Raw genomic sequence first — 18555 nt, 5'->3', positions numbered from 1 at the left:
AAAGTTGGTGTACTTATAATGTTTAATATAAGTATATATATAAATAATTGGTGAGAACAACACACGAAATCCAGGTGCACACAAATACAGCAACTTACATTGATGAAAGTTGAACCAGGTAGCCAGTCTGTAAACTATGACGGGTGTTTACAGTGGACTGTATTAGTTTGTTCTTACAAATAAATTTGGCGAACATCGTGGTTTGGTTTGTTCATCTTACTGCTTATGTTTTTTGTCACATTTTACTTTGGAATGTAAATATTAAGTCTGAGACCCATAATGTTGGTGTGATAATTAGATTTAGGATGTCTGGGTTTTTTTTTAGCTAAAGTGTATCAGCAAAATAAGGAGTTCTTCTATCCGTAGACATGGAGCCATTTGTCCATGCATGCATTTTCTCCCAACTTGATTAGTGTAACTCCCTCTATTCATGACTCAGCAAGAGAAATATCTCCAGTCTGCAGTCATTGCATTACTCTGCTAACAGGATGTTCACACAGAGTTGAGACCCTATTACTCCAATCCATGTTACTCTTCACTGGTCACTTGCCAACTTTGGAATTGAATCAACATACACAGCCTGATAACTGCTAGAGATCTTATGGCGGGGCCTTTTTGCCAGACAACTTGGAAAGAACGCAGCTGTTGCTGAAGTAAATGTCAGTGGGAACAGCAGCCCCTAAGGACGCAAGAGTAGAGGAATCTTTAAATGTTCTTAAGATTGTTCAAATCAAACCCCATTCCCAGAATCTCCCTATCCTTCATCCCATCCTTCTTAACACAACGCTGGTACAATACTGTGTTATATCTGACTATTTTGAGAAGTTTTTTTTGCAACATCTGGTTCAAGCTAAAGGTACGTCTTTGCACATAATAGTGCTGTGCTGCATTTCAAATTCAAGGCTGTAGATGTCACTCATATCTGCCCTGCTGCCTGCAGATGGCTAACGGGATGTAATAAACTGAAATGTGTGTCTGGTCTCACCCATTTGGCCTAATCTGTACCTTTTCTGCCTTTTGCCTGTTTTCAGTCTTTAAGCTAAGTTAACCAGCTGCTAGCCTCATATTTAACATACAGAAAAGTGCTGTATTAATCTTCTCATCTTGTTCTCGGCAAGAAAGCAAATAAGGTTACTTTCCAAAATGTCAAACTATTCCTTTGGGTGTTTCATTACATTGGTATTGGTATGTAAGTGGAGTAGTATCTCATACAACCCCACTTCAAAACACCCAAACTATCCCTTTAAGGTTTGGTTAGGGTAAGAAAACAATTATGGTCATGGTTTAAATGGTAAATGGACTGTACTTGTATAGCGCTTTTCTAGTCTTCCGACCACTCAAAGCGCTTTTACATTACATATCATTCACCCAATCACACCCATTCATACACTGATGACAGGAGCTACCATGCAAGGTGCCACCTGACCATCAGGACCCTAACTAACATTCATACACATACATACACCGCAGGAACAGCCTGCGGGAGCAATTTGGGGTTAAGTGTCTTGCCCAAGGACACATCGACATTGACTGCCAGAGCCAGGGATCGAACCGCCGATCCTCTGATTGGGGGACGACCCTGCTCTCCACTGAGCCACAGCCGCCCCTTGGTTTAAAGAAACCAACATCGACTGCTGGAAGGAAATAGGAATCACACAGTGATCTCCCATCTCAAAGACCCACATATTCACTCCAGACGGAGCTAAGGGGCTTTATTATTTGAACATAAACATATGCTCTTATTTGCCATTTGTTGGAATGACTGACGCTGTCGTTTGACTGATGCCTCAGACCAATTTGACTGAGGCATCAGTCAAACAACTTCTTCTGTTTGTCTATGTATTTCTCTTTCACACTGAAAAAGAGTGACAGTTTTAGTTTGTGTAGGGGAAGTGTGACACTTGTTGTAAAAGAGCCATATGTGCTGGAGTGCTAAAGCTATCTTTACAATAAGCCTTTGTCATATGGTCCTAACAGCTCTCGCATAAGAAGAAAATGGAATGAAGGCCAGCTGTGCCCAGCTGGATGTGTGAAGGGAAATTTATCCAGCATAAAGCTTCCTTTTTAGAATGGAGGATTCCCATTCAATTGTTGGCTCTATAATCCCCACCAGAGACAAATAACCTTTGAATAGGAAGTGTATATCTCTGTTCATTTCCACAGACTTATTTCACTTATATATGGGATTCAAGTACGATAAACTTATCAAAAAAGTCAGTGACCACAACATCCACCAAATATTGTTGTAACCAGTCTCCTCCTACCTTGTAATGCAAGATCTAAGATACAGCCAGTTTTATGACAAAACACAAACACTTTTCAGTCACTCAATATAAAAAAGTACACTGGGATGGTTTTCTACTGTGTCCAGAAAAACCTTATGCAATGGTTTGGCTCTTTGAGCTGCTTTTTGGAGTCAGGGAGTGGAGGAAGGGGGGGCAGTTCCTGCTGTTATGGCTTCATCACATGACAGCCTCCTACTGCTTTCCGATGATTACTGGGGAGGAGGGCCAAAGCTCCAAGCATAAAATAGGAAGCGATAAGCAGCAGGTCTATGTGAAAGTTAGTTTAACTGAAATTGCCTAATCTCACAACAATGAAAATACCAGGGAAGATAAGGAGACTCCAAAACCACACAATGGTCAAGAGAGTGTTGTGGCTGTAGAGTTAAATTCTTTCATCTCTACCCAATTGTTTGGTTCACATTTGTGTATAAGATCTAGTTTAAATTAGGTCATTGGGGTCCTTACTTCAAATGAGAGTCCTATCTTTACAATCTACAATTCACTGATCATTATGTATAATAGGGAAATACATTAATGAAAACTCATAAACTCTGTTAATGAAGAGTAAAATATTTGAACTAAAGCGATTGCAGCCTCTGTCAATGCCTTATGCGTTTTCCGTAAAACCAGATGGTCATAGCTTTCTTGAACATATGGCCCCCAACACTAACTAAGTGCAGGGGTTTTGTATGAATTGACATGGTTAGCTAGCTGGGCATTGTGTTGAAACCACTGTATTTCCAAACTCCTGGGGTGTATTAACATGACTGTTCAATCTGATAGGAGCACCAGGGGTTTAAATCCTGTGTGGCTTAACAATCCTTCCCTGGTCAATGTTGATGTGAGCAGTAAAGACACAGTCCAGCTATGTAGCCAAATCCATAGCATCATAGATCCAACTACAAAGGAAGCTGTAGCCTGAGAATGATCTAAATCCACAGCTTCACCTAGCCAACGTATCCCCATACAACGGTTCATACGATATCTAGTCTTTTCAAAATAAACTTCTGTTTTCAAAGGAAACAACCTATCTAGGTTATGAGAACAAAATTAAATAGTTAAGTTTTGGAAAAGATCATTGTTTGGGTTAAGACTGGTGGTGTAACGGTTCACAAAATTGAACAATGATAGATTAATGTTTGTACAGGAAGCTGCAGCAACTTGGCTTTTCTTCTACTATTCAGCGGTGAGGTCATGTGCCGTTACAGGTAGCTCTGTGTGGCCCTTTAAGTCCACCCGTATGTTGTCAGAACAACAGCGGGTGATCTGGACATTTCATTCTCTCTTTGGGCTTTTGCTTTCTTGTGCATAACAAAAGATTACGGTCTGGCTAAAACGGGCCGTGAAGGAGTAGTGTAACAGGGCTCAACACATTAAGCACGTTCGTAAAGCCTGCGTTATCCATGAGAGAGTAGGGTCTCATCTTCGCGGCTATAAATGTACCGATTGGCGTGGTGGTAGCTTTATGCCTGTTTGAATCAGTGGGGAATAGCTGCTTAAACGCTGCTGGGATAGTTTCTAGCGTGTGTGCTGCTCTTGGTTTTCCTGGTGAGCTTGTTTAGCGTAGCGTGCCTACCAGCGCAAACGTGCCTCACCGGTGTAGAATGTTTTTCCGCGCACTGAAACCAAAAGCCTCGTACTGAACGGTTCGATACAAATACGTGTATTGTTACACCCCTAGTTAGGACACTACGTTACTGTCGTTGTTGAAGTACGCAAGTTAAAACAAATCAATGTTGACCTCTAATTTAATATGAGGAACCAACAGCGGTCTCCTGGCTGAAAGATCCATGTTTGTTGAACCCATCCACCTCCCCCTCCCTTAGCAAATGTTATCATGCTAACGCATGTAACTAAGATGGTGAAAATGGTTAACATTACCTGCTAAATATCAGCATTGTAGCATGTCTCTCAGTGTGAACGGTTCCCATATTTCCTCTATCCACAAACAATGATAGCCATCTTATCTTAGCTTATGCCTTTTATAAAGCAGTGTTGGAACACACCACACAAGTTGCAGATTACCAAAATGAAACATCCATCATTGAGAAATCTCACTTGTAGTCTTACAAAATAGCTACCACAAACACAACATTCTGATATGTAATTTAGTTTATTTACTATTAAATTGAGCAACATTGATGCTTGTATATTAGCAATCTGATATATTGCATGTGATCATCCCCTAAAGTTACCGAAATAGCTCTCAGTATTCTGCAGGCCAAGACCGGGAGAGTGAAAATCAAACCTGTTGATTGCGTGCTGGCTAGGATTTTTATACACACAAGCTTCTTTGCACTGGGTGCTGTCCAAGATAAATGTGAGGAATTTATCAGTGCTAACACACACTGGATGATAACTGCAGGAACTGACTGTGCTGAAGCCAAAACTTTATTGTGTTTTTTTTCCTCATGGAATTCAAAGTCTGTTTGAAGTCCCTTCTGTTTAGGAGGATTTCCACTCATCTGGCAACAAATATCATGGGCCAGCAATCTGAAAATGTCATATTGAAGTCATTTACATTTAGTATTTCTCGCAAAATTAATATTTGAGGTCTACTAAGCATGTTTGAGGTCTACTAAGCATGCACCTTTTTTGGAATACTTTAAATTGTTTTAATTCGTTTTCCATGTTTATTTGCATGCAGTTCTTTTTCACTGCCTTTCACAGTGCGGGTGGGCCCCTGCAGAGAAAATCAGGTGGGCCTGACCTGTCCAAGACCAATCATAGGCTACTTAATGGGTTGTGATACGCATATGTTGACCAAAATAGGCCATTACAACTATACTTGCCTGAATGCACAACAGTTTAATCATGTAAGCCTTAACATCATCATCAGAGGTAATGTTACAGACAAACAAGACAAACATTTTCAGTATGGCATATTCTGGCACGGCCTTCACATATTCACACCCAAGAAGCTAACAGACTCAACAGCATCATTCATCAAGTGTATAGATAGAGGTACAATGGCACCAACATGCTTAGTAACGTCAAAAATGATAGGCTGGCACGGAAGCCACATAAACTATATGCACACACAAAGATGTCAGATGCAGAGACGTGCATTTAAAAACCAATTGTATACTCAGCAAAAACTATATATATTAAACAATAATATTGAAATAGACCACCAAAGTCCAAAATTGTAAACTAGTTTTACATATGATGATAATAACAGGAGAACACAGAAATTATTTCATTATAGTAGTTTTCAGTTGGATGCCCTTATTTCTGTTTGAGTCTTCCAACAGCATATCTTGTTAGTGGTTGGGCAACGAGGGGCCACATACCAACAAAGTCTCACGTCAGTTCAGGAAATAGTCACGAAATGCAATCTATTGTTTTTTTGTAAAGGTACACGAATTTTCCATTTATTTCGTGTCACTTAACCTTATTTCCTTTTCTGTCAGTCGGGACGACATTATCCTACAAAACAGAACTTATGTTAGGGTTGTTTGACCCGGCCACCTCCCCTCCTGCCACGCCATAAGTGGTCTTTCTCGATATTTCATACTACGTCACATGCTCTGACCATTGGATGTGTTCAATTCCTGAGTCCACCACAAAAAATAAGGTTCCTGGTTGTTTTCCATTGGCATTGTTTTCATGCTGGACTGGACTCTCCTCCTCCTTCTCTTCACAGCATTTTTGTTTTGCCGTGATTTTATTAAAATTCCTAACCAACATTAAAAACAGCTAGTGGATGCACTTGTGTGCTCATGGTAACTTATGGGAATGATTTGCATAGAGTATTTATTAAGAAATAATAAAGCAAACATTTTATCAAATGATGGTCATACAATGATGCTAATAATAATAATAATAATAATAATAATAATAATAATAATAATAATAATAATAATAATAATAATAATAATATAAGCATTAATAATATTAGAAAATAATAATTATAACCGTCATAATAGTTATGATTATATTGATATAGCAATTAGGTGCGATTAGCTGAGAGATACCAGTTAACACGGTCACATGTTAAAGCTAAACACCGGCTGCACACTGTGAAAAATCTGACCGATCAGGTAGCCTAAACAAAAAACATAAAACAAGTGTTTTATTTTCATTGTTTGGAGTCAGATAATTGAAACAACGTCATTGACTGCTATTCACTGGATGATCCAGCAAAAAGGAAGCGTTCTGGACCCAGGCCCACTTAGGCCCACCCACAGCTAGACATTTTCTGAACCTCCTTGTAAAGCACTGCCTTGTTAACTGCTTGATAGCACTACTTGTGGTCAAACACTAGAAATGTAATTAACTTACAAAAATGTGAAGTGTAAAAAAGCAGGGTGTGACTAATCTCTTCCAAAGACTTAGTTCATGAGTATGTAGGTTGCTCAACAAGACGATGATGAGCAAACAAGAAAATAAGACTTCTGGACTGGTCAAATGGCTCTAATCAAAGAAGGAAATGGGAGCAAATCCATTTTTTTATGGAGAGGAGAATGAGATAATTGAATGAAGAAAAACAGGTCTTCTCATTCATTCAAATTCTGAGAATACGTTTCTGTCTCAATTGATGGGGACTTTCCTTTTATGATGTCCATCCTTACTCGTTCCGACTCTGCTTTCACGTCATAGAGTAATTGCAATGATCTGGACACATATAAACAATTTAAAAAATGAATCCCATGTGTAAATGTTTGAACCAGATTTTCTCTCAGAGAGAGAAGGTTGACCCACCCACTTAGCAAGTACCACTCTCACAACCATAGTATACCACTTAGTGCCCTAAACCAACATGGCATCGATTATTAACAGACATAGAACTGCTTTCCTACACTCCTGCTGTATCGTTACACATTAGAGGACCTTCCATTGGCTTTCCCTTCAAGGTGTGAATGTTGGTATTAATAAAGAGGTGTCACTTGTCGGTTAACTGCTCTGATGTCTGACTCTCTACTATAACATACTGTAGGATCCATGACATGTGACTGGCCTCTCCAAAATCTCATGATCACTGCACACTTGAATACTGCCCAAGCAGTGAAAATCCCCTAAATAATGGCTTCTAAACCGATTGATTTACCATTTATCACCCTTTACCTAAGATTAATGTTAATCAAGTATAGCAGTAACGATATATTTTATACCGCTGTCAAGGAGGCCGGGGGGGGGCAAAGCACACAGCCAGACCCTGTGAAGAAAAGTGGAGGAAGGCGGAGAGAAGGCTTGTCTCCCTGCCTTTCTTCCTCCTGGTTAACTAGACATGTGATTAGCATTGCTGTCTGCTACTTAGTTTGCCCTGCAGTCAGCCTGGTCTGCCCTTCAGAGGAAATACTGGCCGCAGGCTACTCTGTCAACACCAAGGTAAGACATATTCACATACAAAGATCTCCTCATGATGTTAAAAGAAAGAAAATTATGTTAATACCTACATGTGTTTGTATCCCACACATTATTGATATTAATCCTGTTGTTGCTTCTTTTTCTAAATGTATGTTACTTAAACTGTCAGTGTGAAACAGTCGGCTAATTACATGTTGGATCAAAGTCATGTCCAAAAGTGTCCCAACATGTTATTAGAAAAAGTAATTCATGTAATTAGTAGCTTTTAAAGCAAATGCCAAATAGCTTTTGTCAACTTTCTTAAATCTACTAAAAAGGTAGCCAAGATTCATACATTTAAACATCAAATAAGAGAATGTCAAGTGGTTTGGAATGGAATAAAGAGAAAAATGTATGCTTTCTGTTCTTTTGCTGGTCAACCTATTCCAGGTTTGTGTGTCTCCACATCTGTTATCAAGCCAAACCTTCCTTTCGCAAACACAAGTCCTTCAAATGTGCACTTGCTTGAGTTGTGTGACATCAACAGGGGATTTAATGCAGGAAGAAATATCTATAGACAACCCGCTTTACAATTAAGATTTCATTGGCTGAGGATTAAAATACTGTAAGAAACATTCATGATAGTAAATAACACAATGTTAAAGTACATGTTTTCATTAGGGCAATAGAGTCAGATACCAAGTTGCTCACACCCGCTAAGCAAATACATATAGAGCTTATGTGTACTTCTTGACTGTTCATGTGTAACAGTTTGACTGTGGGAAAGTTTTAAGCACTATTTTATATAGCTGGTCAAGTACAATGTTGTACTCAGAGTCTACCATTTTGATGTGACTTGTTTCTGTGTTAAACTTGCATGCTTGTTTTTACCAATAGTGCCCAATTGCATAAACTGAAATTAGATTAGGCTCCCAAGACATCTGAGGTTATTTGATATGGCTTGTAGTAAACAAGACAATTATGTGATGTTCCTGAGCATTCCTTTTCTGATTATGTGTGTTTCAGTGCAGTTTGGTGGTACAGGTTGTGTGTGTGTGTGTGTGTGTGTGTGTGTGTGTGTGTGTGTGTGTGTGTGTGTGTGTGTGTGTGTGTGTGTGTGTGTGTGTGCGTGTGTGTGTGTGTGTGTGTGTGTGTGTACTCGTGTGCAACTCTCTGCTCAGCTCCAGTTGAGTCACCTCATCCACTGAAACCAAGACATTATGAACATGGACCATGTGAAATAATTTGGGCAGGCTCCATTTAACAGAGACTTGATTCAAATCCCTCAGCAATGTGATGGTTGAACTGTGCCAAACCTTCCCCAGATCACAGGACACATGCATGTGGCAGAGAGGATTTAAGCCCCTAATCTAGACCTGCACTCCAGATCACTTACCCTGGATCAGTCCTATTATTCTGGTCTGTTTTGTTCGGAGAAAACAGCTGCCTTAAAGAATGACAGCAGTTTTCTCTCAAAATAGTAAGAATTAAGCATTGGCCTGTGTTAGGCCAATGCTTAATTCTTACTATTTTGAAACATACACGAGAAAGCTATTTCATGCAGACATTAGTAAAAAGTATCAGAAGATACACTGCCCTCAACAAAACACGACAGTATGGGCCACTTATTTAAATGCATAATTTTACTAATATTTAAGTTGTTTTGCCCTGCGACAGACTGGCGACCTGTCCAGGGTGTACCCTGCCTTCGCCCATTGACAGCTGAGATCGGCTCCAGCACCCCTGCGACCCTTAACTGGATAAGCAGGTTACGGAAAATGAATTAATGAATGAAGTTGTTTTGCTGATGAGGGACCACCTGAAATTGTGCAATAATACATTTTTTACTAAGAATGTGGATTTTGTCCCCCGTGTCTCACAATTGAGTCCTTTTGGTGAAGAATTGCTGTGGGCATGCCGGCTAGCATGCCCATTTCAGTTGATATCTTGGCATGTTCAAAAAAATGTCTTCCTTACATTTTGTTGATGATGATGACCTTTAATTTTACAGTGTTCTTTTTGCAACAGGAGGAAAAAGAGAGGAATGAGCAATGTATATAAATAGGCCCTTTTTTGAGTGTTAACATTTGATTAAATGTTGGTAAATTGTCTTACTGCAATGTTGAAGAGTTCAAAGGTCAGAAAGCTCAGTGAGCAGTGTATGAAATGTAGTCCCCCATCTCCAACGATGAGTGCAGGGAAGTTCAATTGCAAGCTTTCTGCAGGAAATGTATTCCCAACCATGTCACACAGATTTATACCATGAAACATACACAACAGAAATGACCAACTGATTAACAATCATGTCAAGTTGTGAACTTCAGCACCCGATGAAACATAAAATGGTTGGCAGTGCAACACTGATTGATTATTTGGAAAAAGGGAATGCAAGTGACCTCATTTTAAGAGACCTATACTTACATTTGGTAGTGTTTTCCCTGCAGGTCAATCCTAAATATAAGCATTTGATTCATCCTTATGCATAGCTTACAACTTATTGAATTTATTTTTAATTGCCCAAATGTAGCCCTGCACAAGACCGCCTGCCAGCTCAAAGGCATCAGCTTCGCAACTATGCCTGCCACAACCACCTCCACAGGCAGAAAGCTGGATCTCTCCAAGCTAACAGATGAGGAGGCCAAGCATGTCTGGGAAGTGGTCCAGAGAGATTTTGACCTGAGGAAGAAGGAGGAGGACAGACTTGGGTATGTTAAAACGAGATCACGTGTATTTGTTTTATTTCTATTTGATGCACATCTGTTTCTCAACAAACCAATAGAAGCCATCCCTTTGATGCTAATGGCTTCAGGATTAGCCTCGCTATGGACTCCCCTTTCACTTTGAACTTGTCAGGCTGCATGCATGTCTTATCAGAATAAATTCTTAGTGTGATGGAATTAATAAAACACAAATAGTAATGAGTCATACATTACTTAAAAATGTCTATAGCCTAAATTTAAATCCAGATGTTTTCATTTAAATTCTGACCCTATTATCCAATCCAGACAAATACTTTTACTATATTAAATTACAATCCATTTTATTCTGATAAACTGTAATTCTTTATATCCCATATTTCAGCTGGGACTCGTATGTTGTGCAGTATTTCCCTCTGTGTCAACTTTTAATATTTTGTTGCCATAAGGGCTTTTGTTAGTTTAGTTGGATATGTGAATTTAGGTATAAGACTGTAATTTTAAAAAATACATTTTTTATATAGTTTTTGTTTTCTCCTAATGTAAGCAGGATAAGATGCTAAACTAAGATGGGGACCCTGGTAAACATTCTACCTGCTACACAGCATGCAAACATGGCATTTAGCTATTTGTAGGCACAGCCTCACACAGCTGCTAGCATGGCTGTGGACTTGTTAAAGTAGTCTATCTAACATATTTTTATTAATAGTTCAACTTAAAGGGCGGGGCCATCTGCATTGTTTTCCGTGTTCTTATTAATGAGATGCCCACTCAACCTTTACCAAAAAAGTAAGCTAATCAATACGGTTATTAATAATGAGAACGCTAGCACTAGCTGACTCAACATTAGCTTTGCTAAGTTTGGAAATAACTGAAAGGATTAGTTTCGGGTTTGAAGTGGGATTGTATGTAAACTGTCATGTTCTGCAAGGTTAAATCACTATTTTTTTTATAATGGAGTTGGGAACTACATCAGAAGTGACCTGAGAGGGTGGAGCTCAGTTCAACAAAACGCCTATTTAGACATTTTTGTCGACCAAAATGTTACAATTAACTTCCATGAACTGAAAACACAACGACTCCCAGACCAGACAGCGCCGGGTTAGCACCCTGTCAATCATAAGTTAGCCCCACCCTAAAGCATACTCTGTTTAATGGTCTATTTGACTCTAAATGGACCATCATTTAATAAATGAACACCATGCTGTATTGAAGAATAAGACCATAAACTTATGTTTACATTGTTTACTGAGGTAATAAATCAATAGAGAAGTAGAGTAATTTTCTCATAGATTTCTATACAATCTGACTTCTTCCTGTGCAATACATTACACATTACACTGTGCAATAATAGTTAAAAATAGTTAAAATAGTTGTTGTTTTTTTCTCTGTCTGTAAATATAATATTTCAGTTATTGTTGTTTTTTCTACTGTTTTTTTTTTATTGCTTATTTATAATACTTGTTTTATTTTATTTTTATTTTTCATTTTTCATTTTTTATTTTTAGCTTGTCTTCTTCTACTATGTCTCTTGTGTGCACTTTACTCTACGCTGTTGTAAGTCTGCAAATTTCCCCGCTGCAGGACTAATAAAGGATTATCTTATCTTATCTTATCTTATCTTATCTTATCTTATCTTATCTTATCTTATCTTATCTTCTTGTTGCAAACAGAGGAGTCGCCCCCTGCTGGCCCGAGAATGCAGGTTTAAGGCACTTCAGCATTGGCTTCACATTTCAGACCTGGATGTTGCTGCCTGGAACAGATAGATACATACTGTACAACATAATGTTTTTGTCAATTTTATCAGTCGAACATTTTGCTTATTTACATTTTACAGTATTATGAATGCTTAAACAATTAAGATCCTAATCAAGGGGCCATGCACAGTTACGCTATTCTCCATCGATCTTGATCTTTTTTTTCTTATTTGTAAACGTAGCACTAAATGTTTCCTGGAGAAGCTTGTATTGCCTGTAACAAGGCTGACATAATGTTGACATAGAGTTGCGATAAGGAAGCCATCCATTTGCTGACAACCATCTCTTCACTCATAATTGTCAGCCAGCATTCTGACTCATACAGTTTCTGTATAATGAAATGGTATAAGGTTTGTTTTATTAGCTGTAAAAGCATGAAGTGAATAATACGTTAGAAATTTACCTTCAAATATATCCAGCCGTTATTTGTTCATCATTCTGGAGAAATGTGCTTCTTGGCCTTGTTTCTGAGTGAGATTGTAGGATATGGTTAGCTTTGACTAACGTACATACTGAAGTCAGAGGGAAACAGCTAGCTAGCCCGGTCCAAAGTTGAAAAATACACCTACCAGTAACTCTGAAGCTGTCTTATTTTATGGATCCATATATAAACAGACATGAAAAAATGTCAGTTTATGATTTTACGAGGAGATACATGGTGGAATAATTACTTGGCAAACAACACTTTATCATTTTTTATAATGGAGTTGGGTTCCTTCAAGAGAGCGATATAAGGGCTTCAGTTCTTTGGAATGGCTGTCTGACGCCAAGGTAAAGTGGCTGCGGACAGGAACATTCACTTTAAGTGTACGCTATATTTATTATATTTGGACAGGCCTTCCAACAGGGAACCGAGTCTGTATTATTGCTCTATTCAAGTCACATCACTACATTGTCAAAAATAGTAATTTTAGCATTACACATTACACAGGTTGCTGGTCTTCCGCTGCCTTGATCTGTTAGTTTGTTTGTGTTGTTATGTGACTTTTGGTATCCACACAGTAGTTTCTTACTCTTGTTTTGGTCTGGGACTCCTTCCTGCTTTTCAAAACTGGGAGCTCTCCAAATGCCATCTTAGTTACTGTAGGTAATACACACTGACTGTGGATAGGGATATATGTAGCATCGCATAATGCCGAAACCTACGTCAGGTCACATGGGAAATGTTTTTAGAAGGGCTTGGGAAAAAAGCATTTTTTTCACTAAAACATATGTATTTCAACCAAAATTGCAATGTTTGGATTTGAATCCATAAGGACCACCACTGGGAAGCTACAGAATGATATAAAAACAGAAAAAATAATAATAATGGACCCGCCCTTTAAAGACTCACCAAACTGCAGCTGCACAACAGTGGTTCAGCTTTACTCACCTTTCTGCAATGATGTAGAAATGTTTGCTACTCAAGCACCTTGTGACATCACTGTTGGGTGGGGTTACAGGCCCAACAAAGCTTGCTTCAGCTTGAAACTTTTAGTCGGAAAGGGCAGTGTGCTTTACAGCCTCATGTTTAGTTACTTTTCAAAGTGAGATGTTACTTTTGCTGAAAAGCCGCCACCTTGATCATAAATTAAGATTACCTATGGCTACCGTTAGCAACTGCTCAGACAGATCAAGGCTGGTGCAAAGAAAAATAAACAGACTGTATGAATTTACTAAATGTCATATTGCGCATAGAGTCAATTTTTCAAAAGTTTTTGTGATGTTTTCTTTCAAAAGTAACATCAAAAGTAACAAAGGATATGTGAGTGCATTTGTCAAAAGCCTACTTGAATGGAAACAATGTCCAGCATTTGTGGCACATGGTGTCTCCCTGATCTTTATACCATCATAATATCATGTCAGCTTTATAAAAGACAGGAGACTCACATTTCACAGCAGCCAGTAATCACATATCCTGTCTTCAAAGCCTATAATGCTAGATCATTGGTTTTTGGCTGGGTTTTTTCTTATTGAGAGAAGATGGCTGATCCTGTTTGATTTGAATTTAGTACAACTGAGTGACAATTACATGCTGTACTCTATTCCTGAAGGCCTGACAAACTTTGTTGAGCTGCACATCTCCAACAGATTATTCAGTCGTTTGCTGTGACTCACAGACATACTGCTCACATGTCTGCTTGGCAGCAGTGACAGATGGATGGTTTAGATATCAGGCTGTGTGGGAGGAAGAGGTTTAGATGCTTGGAGGTGGGTTGATCCCCTGAACAGCCGCAGCAGTAGTCCTCTAGGATAGTAAGGATATTCCACAAAAGAAGAAAACGTTCAGTAGCACATTGCTTTGCCAGATTTACACGTGTGTATCTCTAATCTGTCCACAGCTTAGTATGCATAGAGTGACAGACAGAAAACTGTTAATGTATGGAAGCTAATGCTAACTTTAAACACAAGATTTTTTACAATGCAAATTATTCGCGGAACTTGCAATCAGAGTATGATTATATGGCATTCAGATCATTAATATAGCAGCAAACAACTGTTATCTATGTAAAGATATAGTGGAGTAACATCTACCGGGGCAGAGAATGAAATCCCTCTCCCATTGTGCGTTGTAAATATGAGTTTTGGCCTGTAATGATGACATATCTGGGCCAGCTGCGCATGCTTTTAGTGTATGTTGGTGCATGTGAGCATGCCCCATTGGCAAGCTCAAGTCTTCTGCTCTGCATTGCGCTCATACGGCGATTACAGCTGATCACGCAATTCGGCCAGCAGCGTCGTAGCGGAAGCAAAGTACCAACCCCTCTGGTTCCCCCTCAAGTACACATTGTTAGCTCTGTCAGCTCTTTTGCGGTAGTTTGTGCTATCTGCACAATTATCACCGTTAGCTACGAGCTGCGTCGCCATGATGAGAGCTGTTAAGAGGCAATGTATGTATTATACACCCTTAACCAAAGAAAAAACGTGCACTCTCTCTACTGACCAGCAGGGGGCGACTCCTTCAGTTGCAAAGTGAAGTCTGATTGTATAGACGTCTATGAGAAAATGACCCTACTTCTCACTTGATTTATTCCCTCAGTAAACAGTGTAAACATGAGTTTATGGTCTCAATCTCTAGTTTCAAGTCTTCTTCAATACAGCATGATGTTCATTTAGGTCCATCTTGATTTGGCAAATATTTTATAGTGGCTAAAACATGGATAATTTTTTTAATTCATGAAACAGATTTTTATCTAAGCAGGCTATCTCAAACAAATCTCCTGCTTATTCATATAGTATTATGATCTTCAATGAATTGAGGTCGTCAAATCTCATTGGAGCCACAAAATCTTCCAGACTTTGAGCCGCTTTTTGAATTCATTCAGAAGATTTCCGGTTTGCATACTTTCCATACACTCTGTTAAACATAGCGCCTTTGTGTGTGTCTAAAAGGGACCTTCCAAGAAACTTCTTGTTAGCAACCTTCATTTAGCAAAGAAGAAACAGTTGGTGAGTCAGACTTTGGTTAAGAAAACCAGCATTTTTTGTCTACGTTTGTGAGCTTCCTTCACAAATACAAGAAAACAATTTCAACCACACTATACATAGATTGCAGTCCCTGCCAAGGTTCTTCTTCAGCTATTTGCTTTCCATCCAAATGAGCCGGCAACTGTTGTTTTCATCCCCGGCCTCTGCAATCTATAAATAGGTACAGAACCTCACGTGGTTTTCATATAAAACCGTCACGCCTAAATCTTGTAAAAACCACACATGTTGGATTGTAGAATGAAATAGATTATTTTGGCAATGATCTCTCCTTTACCAAGTTCATTCAAATAAAGTGTAAATAGTATGTGTATAATAATATAATATTAGTATAGTATACATGTATTAAGTGTATTAAGTTAGTAAGTTTGTTTTGAAAAAAAAATTATCCTTCGAGACAGACAGACAGACAGATAGATAGATAGATAGATAGATAGATAGATAGATAGATAGATAGATAGATAGATAGATAGATAGATAGATAGATAGATAGATAGATAGATAGATAGATAGATAGATATAAGGCTGCATGTGGTGTAGTGGCTAGCACTGTTGCCTCACAGCAAGGGGGGCCTGGGTTCCTTCTGTGTGGAGTTTGCATGTTCTCCCCATGGCAGCGTGGGTTCTCTCCGGGTTCTTCAGCTTCCTCCCACAGTCCAAAGACGTGCAGCAATTGATGACTCTATAAATATATATATATATATATATATATATACTATGTTCAGTTATAGCATGCATTGCCAGGGTCCCCATCTTAGTTTTATAGTATTATAGTACAATATATTATACTACATTATACTATATTTTCATATATATGAATAGTTGCACTATTGCAGGGCTGACTTTATTCACGCTCACATTCACAGACTTGTATTTACATATAAATATATCACATCAGTTTGTGCTAGTCAAACCCAGGTAATGCATTTCATTTAATTGCATTACAGTTTTATTTGAAAAGGCTGTTTGAAAATTGACATTTAAATGTAAACATATCTACAAAGCCAATGTGAGCTGCTTATTCTTTATCTGTAGGTGTGTGTGTGTGAGTCCCGCTTTTTATCTCTTTTTACTAATTCCCACTCTCACTAGCCCCTTGAAGTTTATGTTAACTTGTCAGGTTCTAGTGGATTCAGGTTCTAGTATGGACCGGCAAAAATGAGCATATCAGGTTGTCATATTACCAGCTTAAACTGGGTTAAGAGCATCTAAAAGAGGAAGTTAATTTAAACTAGGGAGGATTTGATTTGTGTGGACGTGGCGAGCAGATCACCATGTATGGGACCACTCAGTTACTTTGGTCTCCATAACTGTCTGTGTCTCTGGCTGGCGAACCCGAATTCCTGAGCTTACGCATAAACTCTCCAGTACCTGCTTTTAATCAAATACTGAAGAAAAGTCAGGATTTTGAAGACAAACTTAGGCTTGTTACTTGGTCAAACTGTTTCGAAAGTGCACTCCACTTGAAAGATCTTATTTCAGACAAAGTGTTACATTGAAGTTATTCCTGATCTCTTTCTGCTAATCTTATGTGCTGCTGTGCATGTTCTCTTCATAACTATCAGATGCTAATAAATGAAAGGTCTCACCTTAAAGATTGTGTTTTCTTACAAACAACAAAACCACTAAATCACCATAACACGCAAGTATCCTTAGGTCTAATAAACACGTTAAACTGATTTACTTCCTCAAAGAATGTCTGCAAAGCCAGTTTTACTTAAACGCTTGAATCTAGCACAGTACGCATCCATGTTTACAAGCTTGCAGCGGAATGGTGTGAAACCAGTGACAGGACTGTGGATGGCATCACCTACGTGAACATGCGGGTGTGTGTCCTCATGTACAGTAGAGGGACCCACTTGTAAAAATCTGGTCTAAAGTACTATACTAGTACATTACATTACAGTCATTTAGCAGATGCTTTTCTCCAAAGCGACTTACATTCAGTAGTATATTACACATCATTCACCCATTCACACACTGATGACAGGCTACCATGCAAGGTGCCACCATCAGACTCTAACTAACATTCATGCATCATCCATCCGATGACAAGCCTTCGGGAGCAACTTGGGGTTAAGTGTCTTGCCCAAGGACACATCGGTATTGAACCACCGACCCTCTGATTGGAGAACTACCTTGCTCTCCACTACGCCACAGCCGCCCCACTGTAGTACTGTACTAGAGGTGAAAACTACAGGATACCTTTTAAGATGGCTCACAAAATCATTTAAATATTGCCAAGAACAATAATCTGCTTCACATATCCAGATGTATCAAAAGCAACATGTTTGGTATGAATTAAGGAGTTGCAAGAGATATGAGGGGCAGAAGTTTCTGGTCTACCGCTGCCTCGATGGGTTAGTTTGTGTTATTGTGAGACTTTGGCGAATCAAAACTGACCCTTTAAAACACCAGAGGCACACAATAACAAAAACTATTCAATAGAAGGCAGATGTGTTCTGCGAGGTTAATTACTGTTTTTGTCAAAGGAGTCTTGTAGCTTTGAAGAGAGTGCAGGTAACAGCTTTAGTTCCCCACCGTAAAGGACTGTCTGATGGCAAGGTAAGACGGTGCAAATAATGTAAATTGGCATATAAATGACACAACTATTTTTAAGTAATTTAGCAAACAATAAGAACTCCCGTATTGCATTTTTCATGTCATGTACTATTTACTGACTGTATTGTAAACGCATCTGCGTGAATATGCTACGCTCTGAAAAAGTGACGTAGTATAAAATGTGGGGGAGACCCTTTTGGCGGGTGGGAGAGGAGACGGATGAGACGAGTGTCCCAAAGTGTTGTTGATTTGTTTTAATAATTAAACACAGTGAAGTTAGTGATGTGTTTTATTGTTACGTTGTTTCCGTACGTATTTTACGTAGTTTACACGTAAAATACGTGTAAAGGTTTAACTAAATAACTAACTAAATTCAGCCATCATCAGTTTTGTTGCCTAAACATAGCAGCGTGGCTAAAATAACACACAAAAAGCGACATATAATGACAGCCTTACATATGTAATAGAATTTAATCGTCTTCCACTTAGATGAAGTTG

General features: G+C 38.7%; 2 protein-coding genes across 5 annotated transcripts in view; both read left to right on the top strand.

Annotated features, from left to right (window-relative positions):
• Positions 1–18555, top strand: part of maip1 (matrix AAA peptidase interacting protein 1) — a 231636-nt gene that overhangs the window by 114263 nt on the left and 98818 nt on the right. The gene's annotated exons all lie outside the window — the stretch shown is intronic.
• The window catches only part of mlphb (melanophilin b), a 39061-nt gene continuing 30623 nt past the window's right edge, over positions 10118–18555 (top strand). For all 4 annotated transcript variants that reach the window (XM_054614920.1, XM_054614919.1, XM_054614918.1 and 1 more), the window contains exon 1: positions 10118–10279. In XM_054614920.1, the coding sequence (XP_054470895.1) occupies positions 10149–10279 (131 nt within the window). In that variant the 5' untranslated portion in view covers positions 10118–10148. The remainder of the gene's footprint in view (positions 10280–18555) is intronic.

Source organism: Anoplopoma fimbria, chromosome 16 (genome assembly GCF_027596085.1).
Source record: "Anoplopoma fimbria isolate UVic2021 breed Golden Eagle Sablefish chromosome 16, Afim_UVic_2022, whole genome shotgun sequence".
NCBI lineage: Eukaryota > Metazoa > Chordata > Actinopteri > Perciformes > Anoplopomatidae > Anoplopoma > Anoplopoma fimbria.
This window is presented reverse-complemented; position numbering and strand designations above follow the sequence as displayed.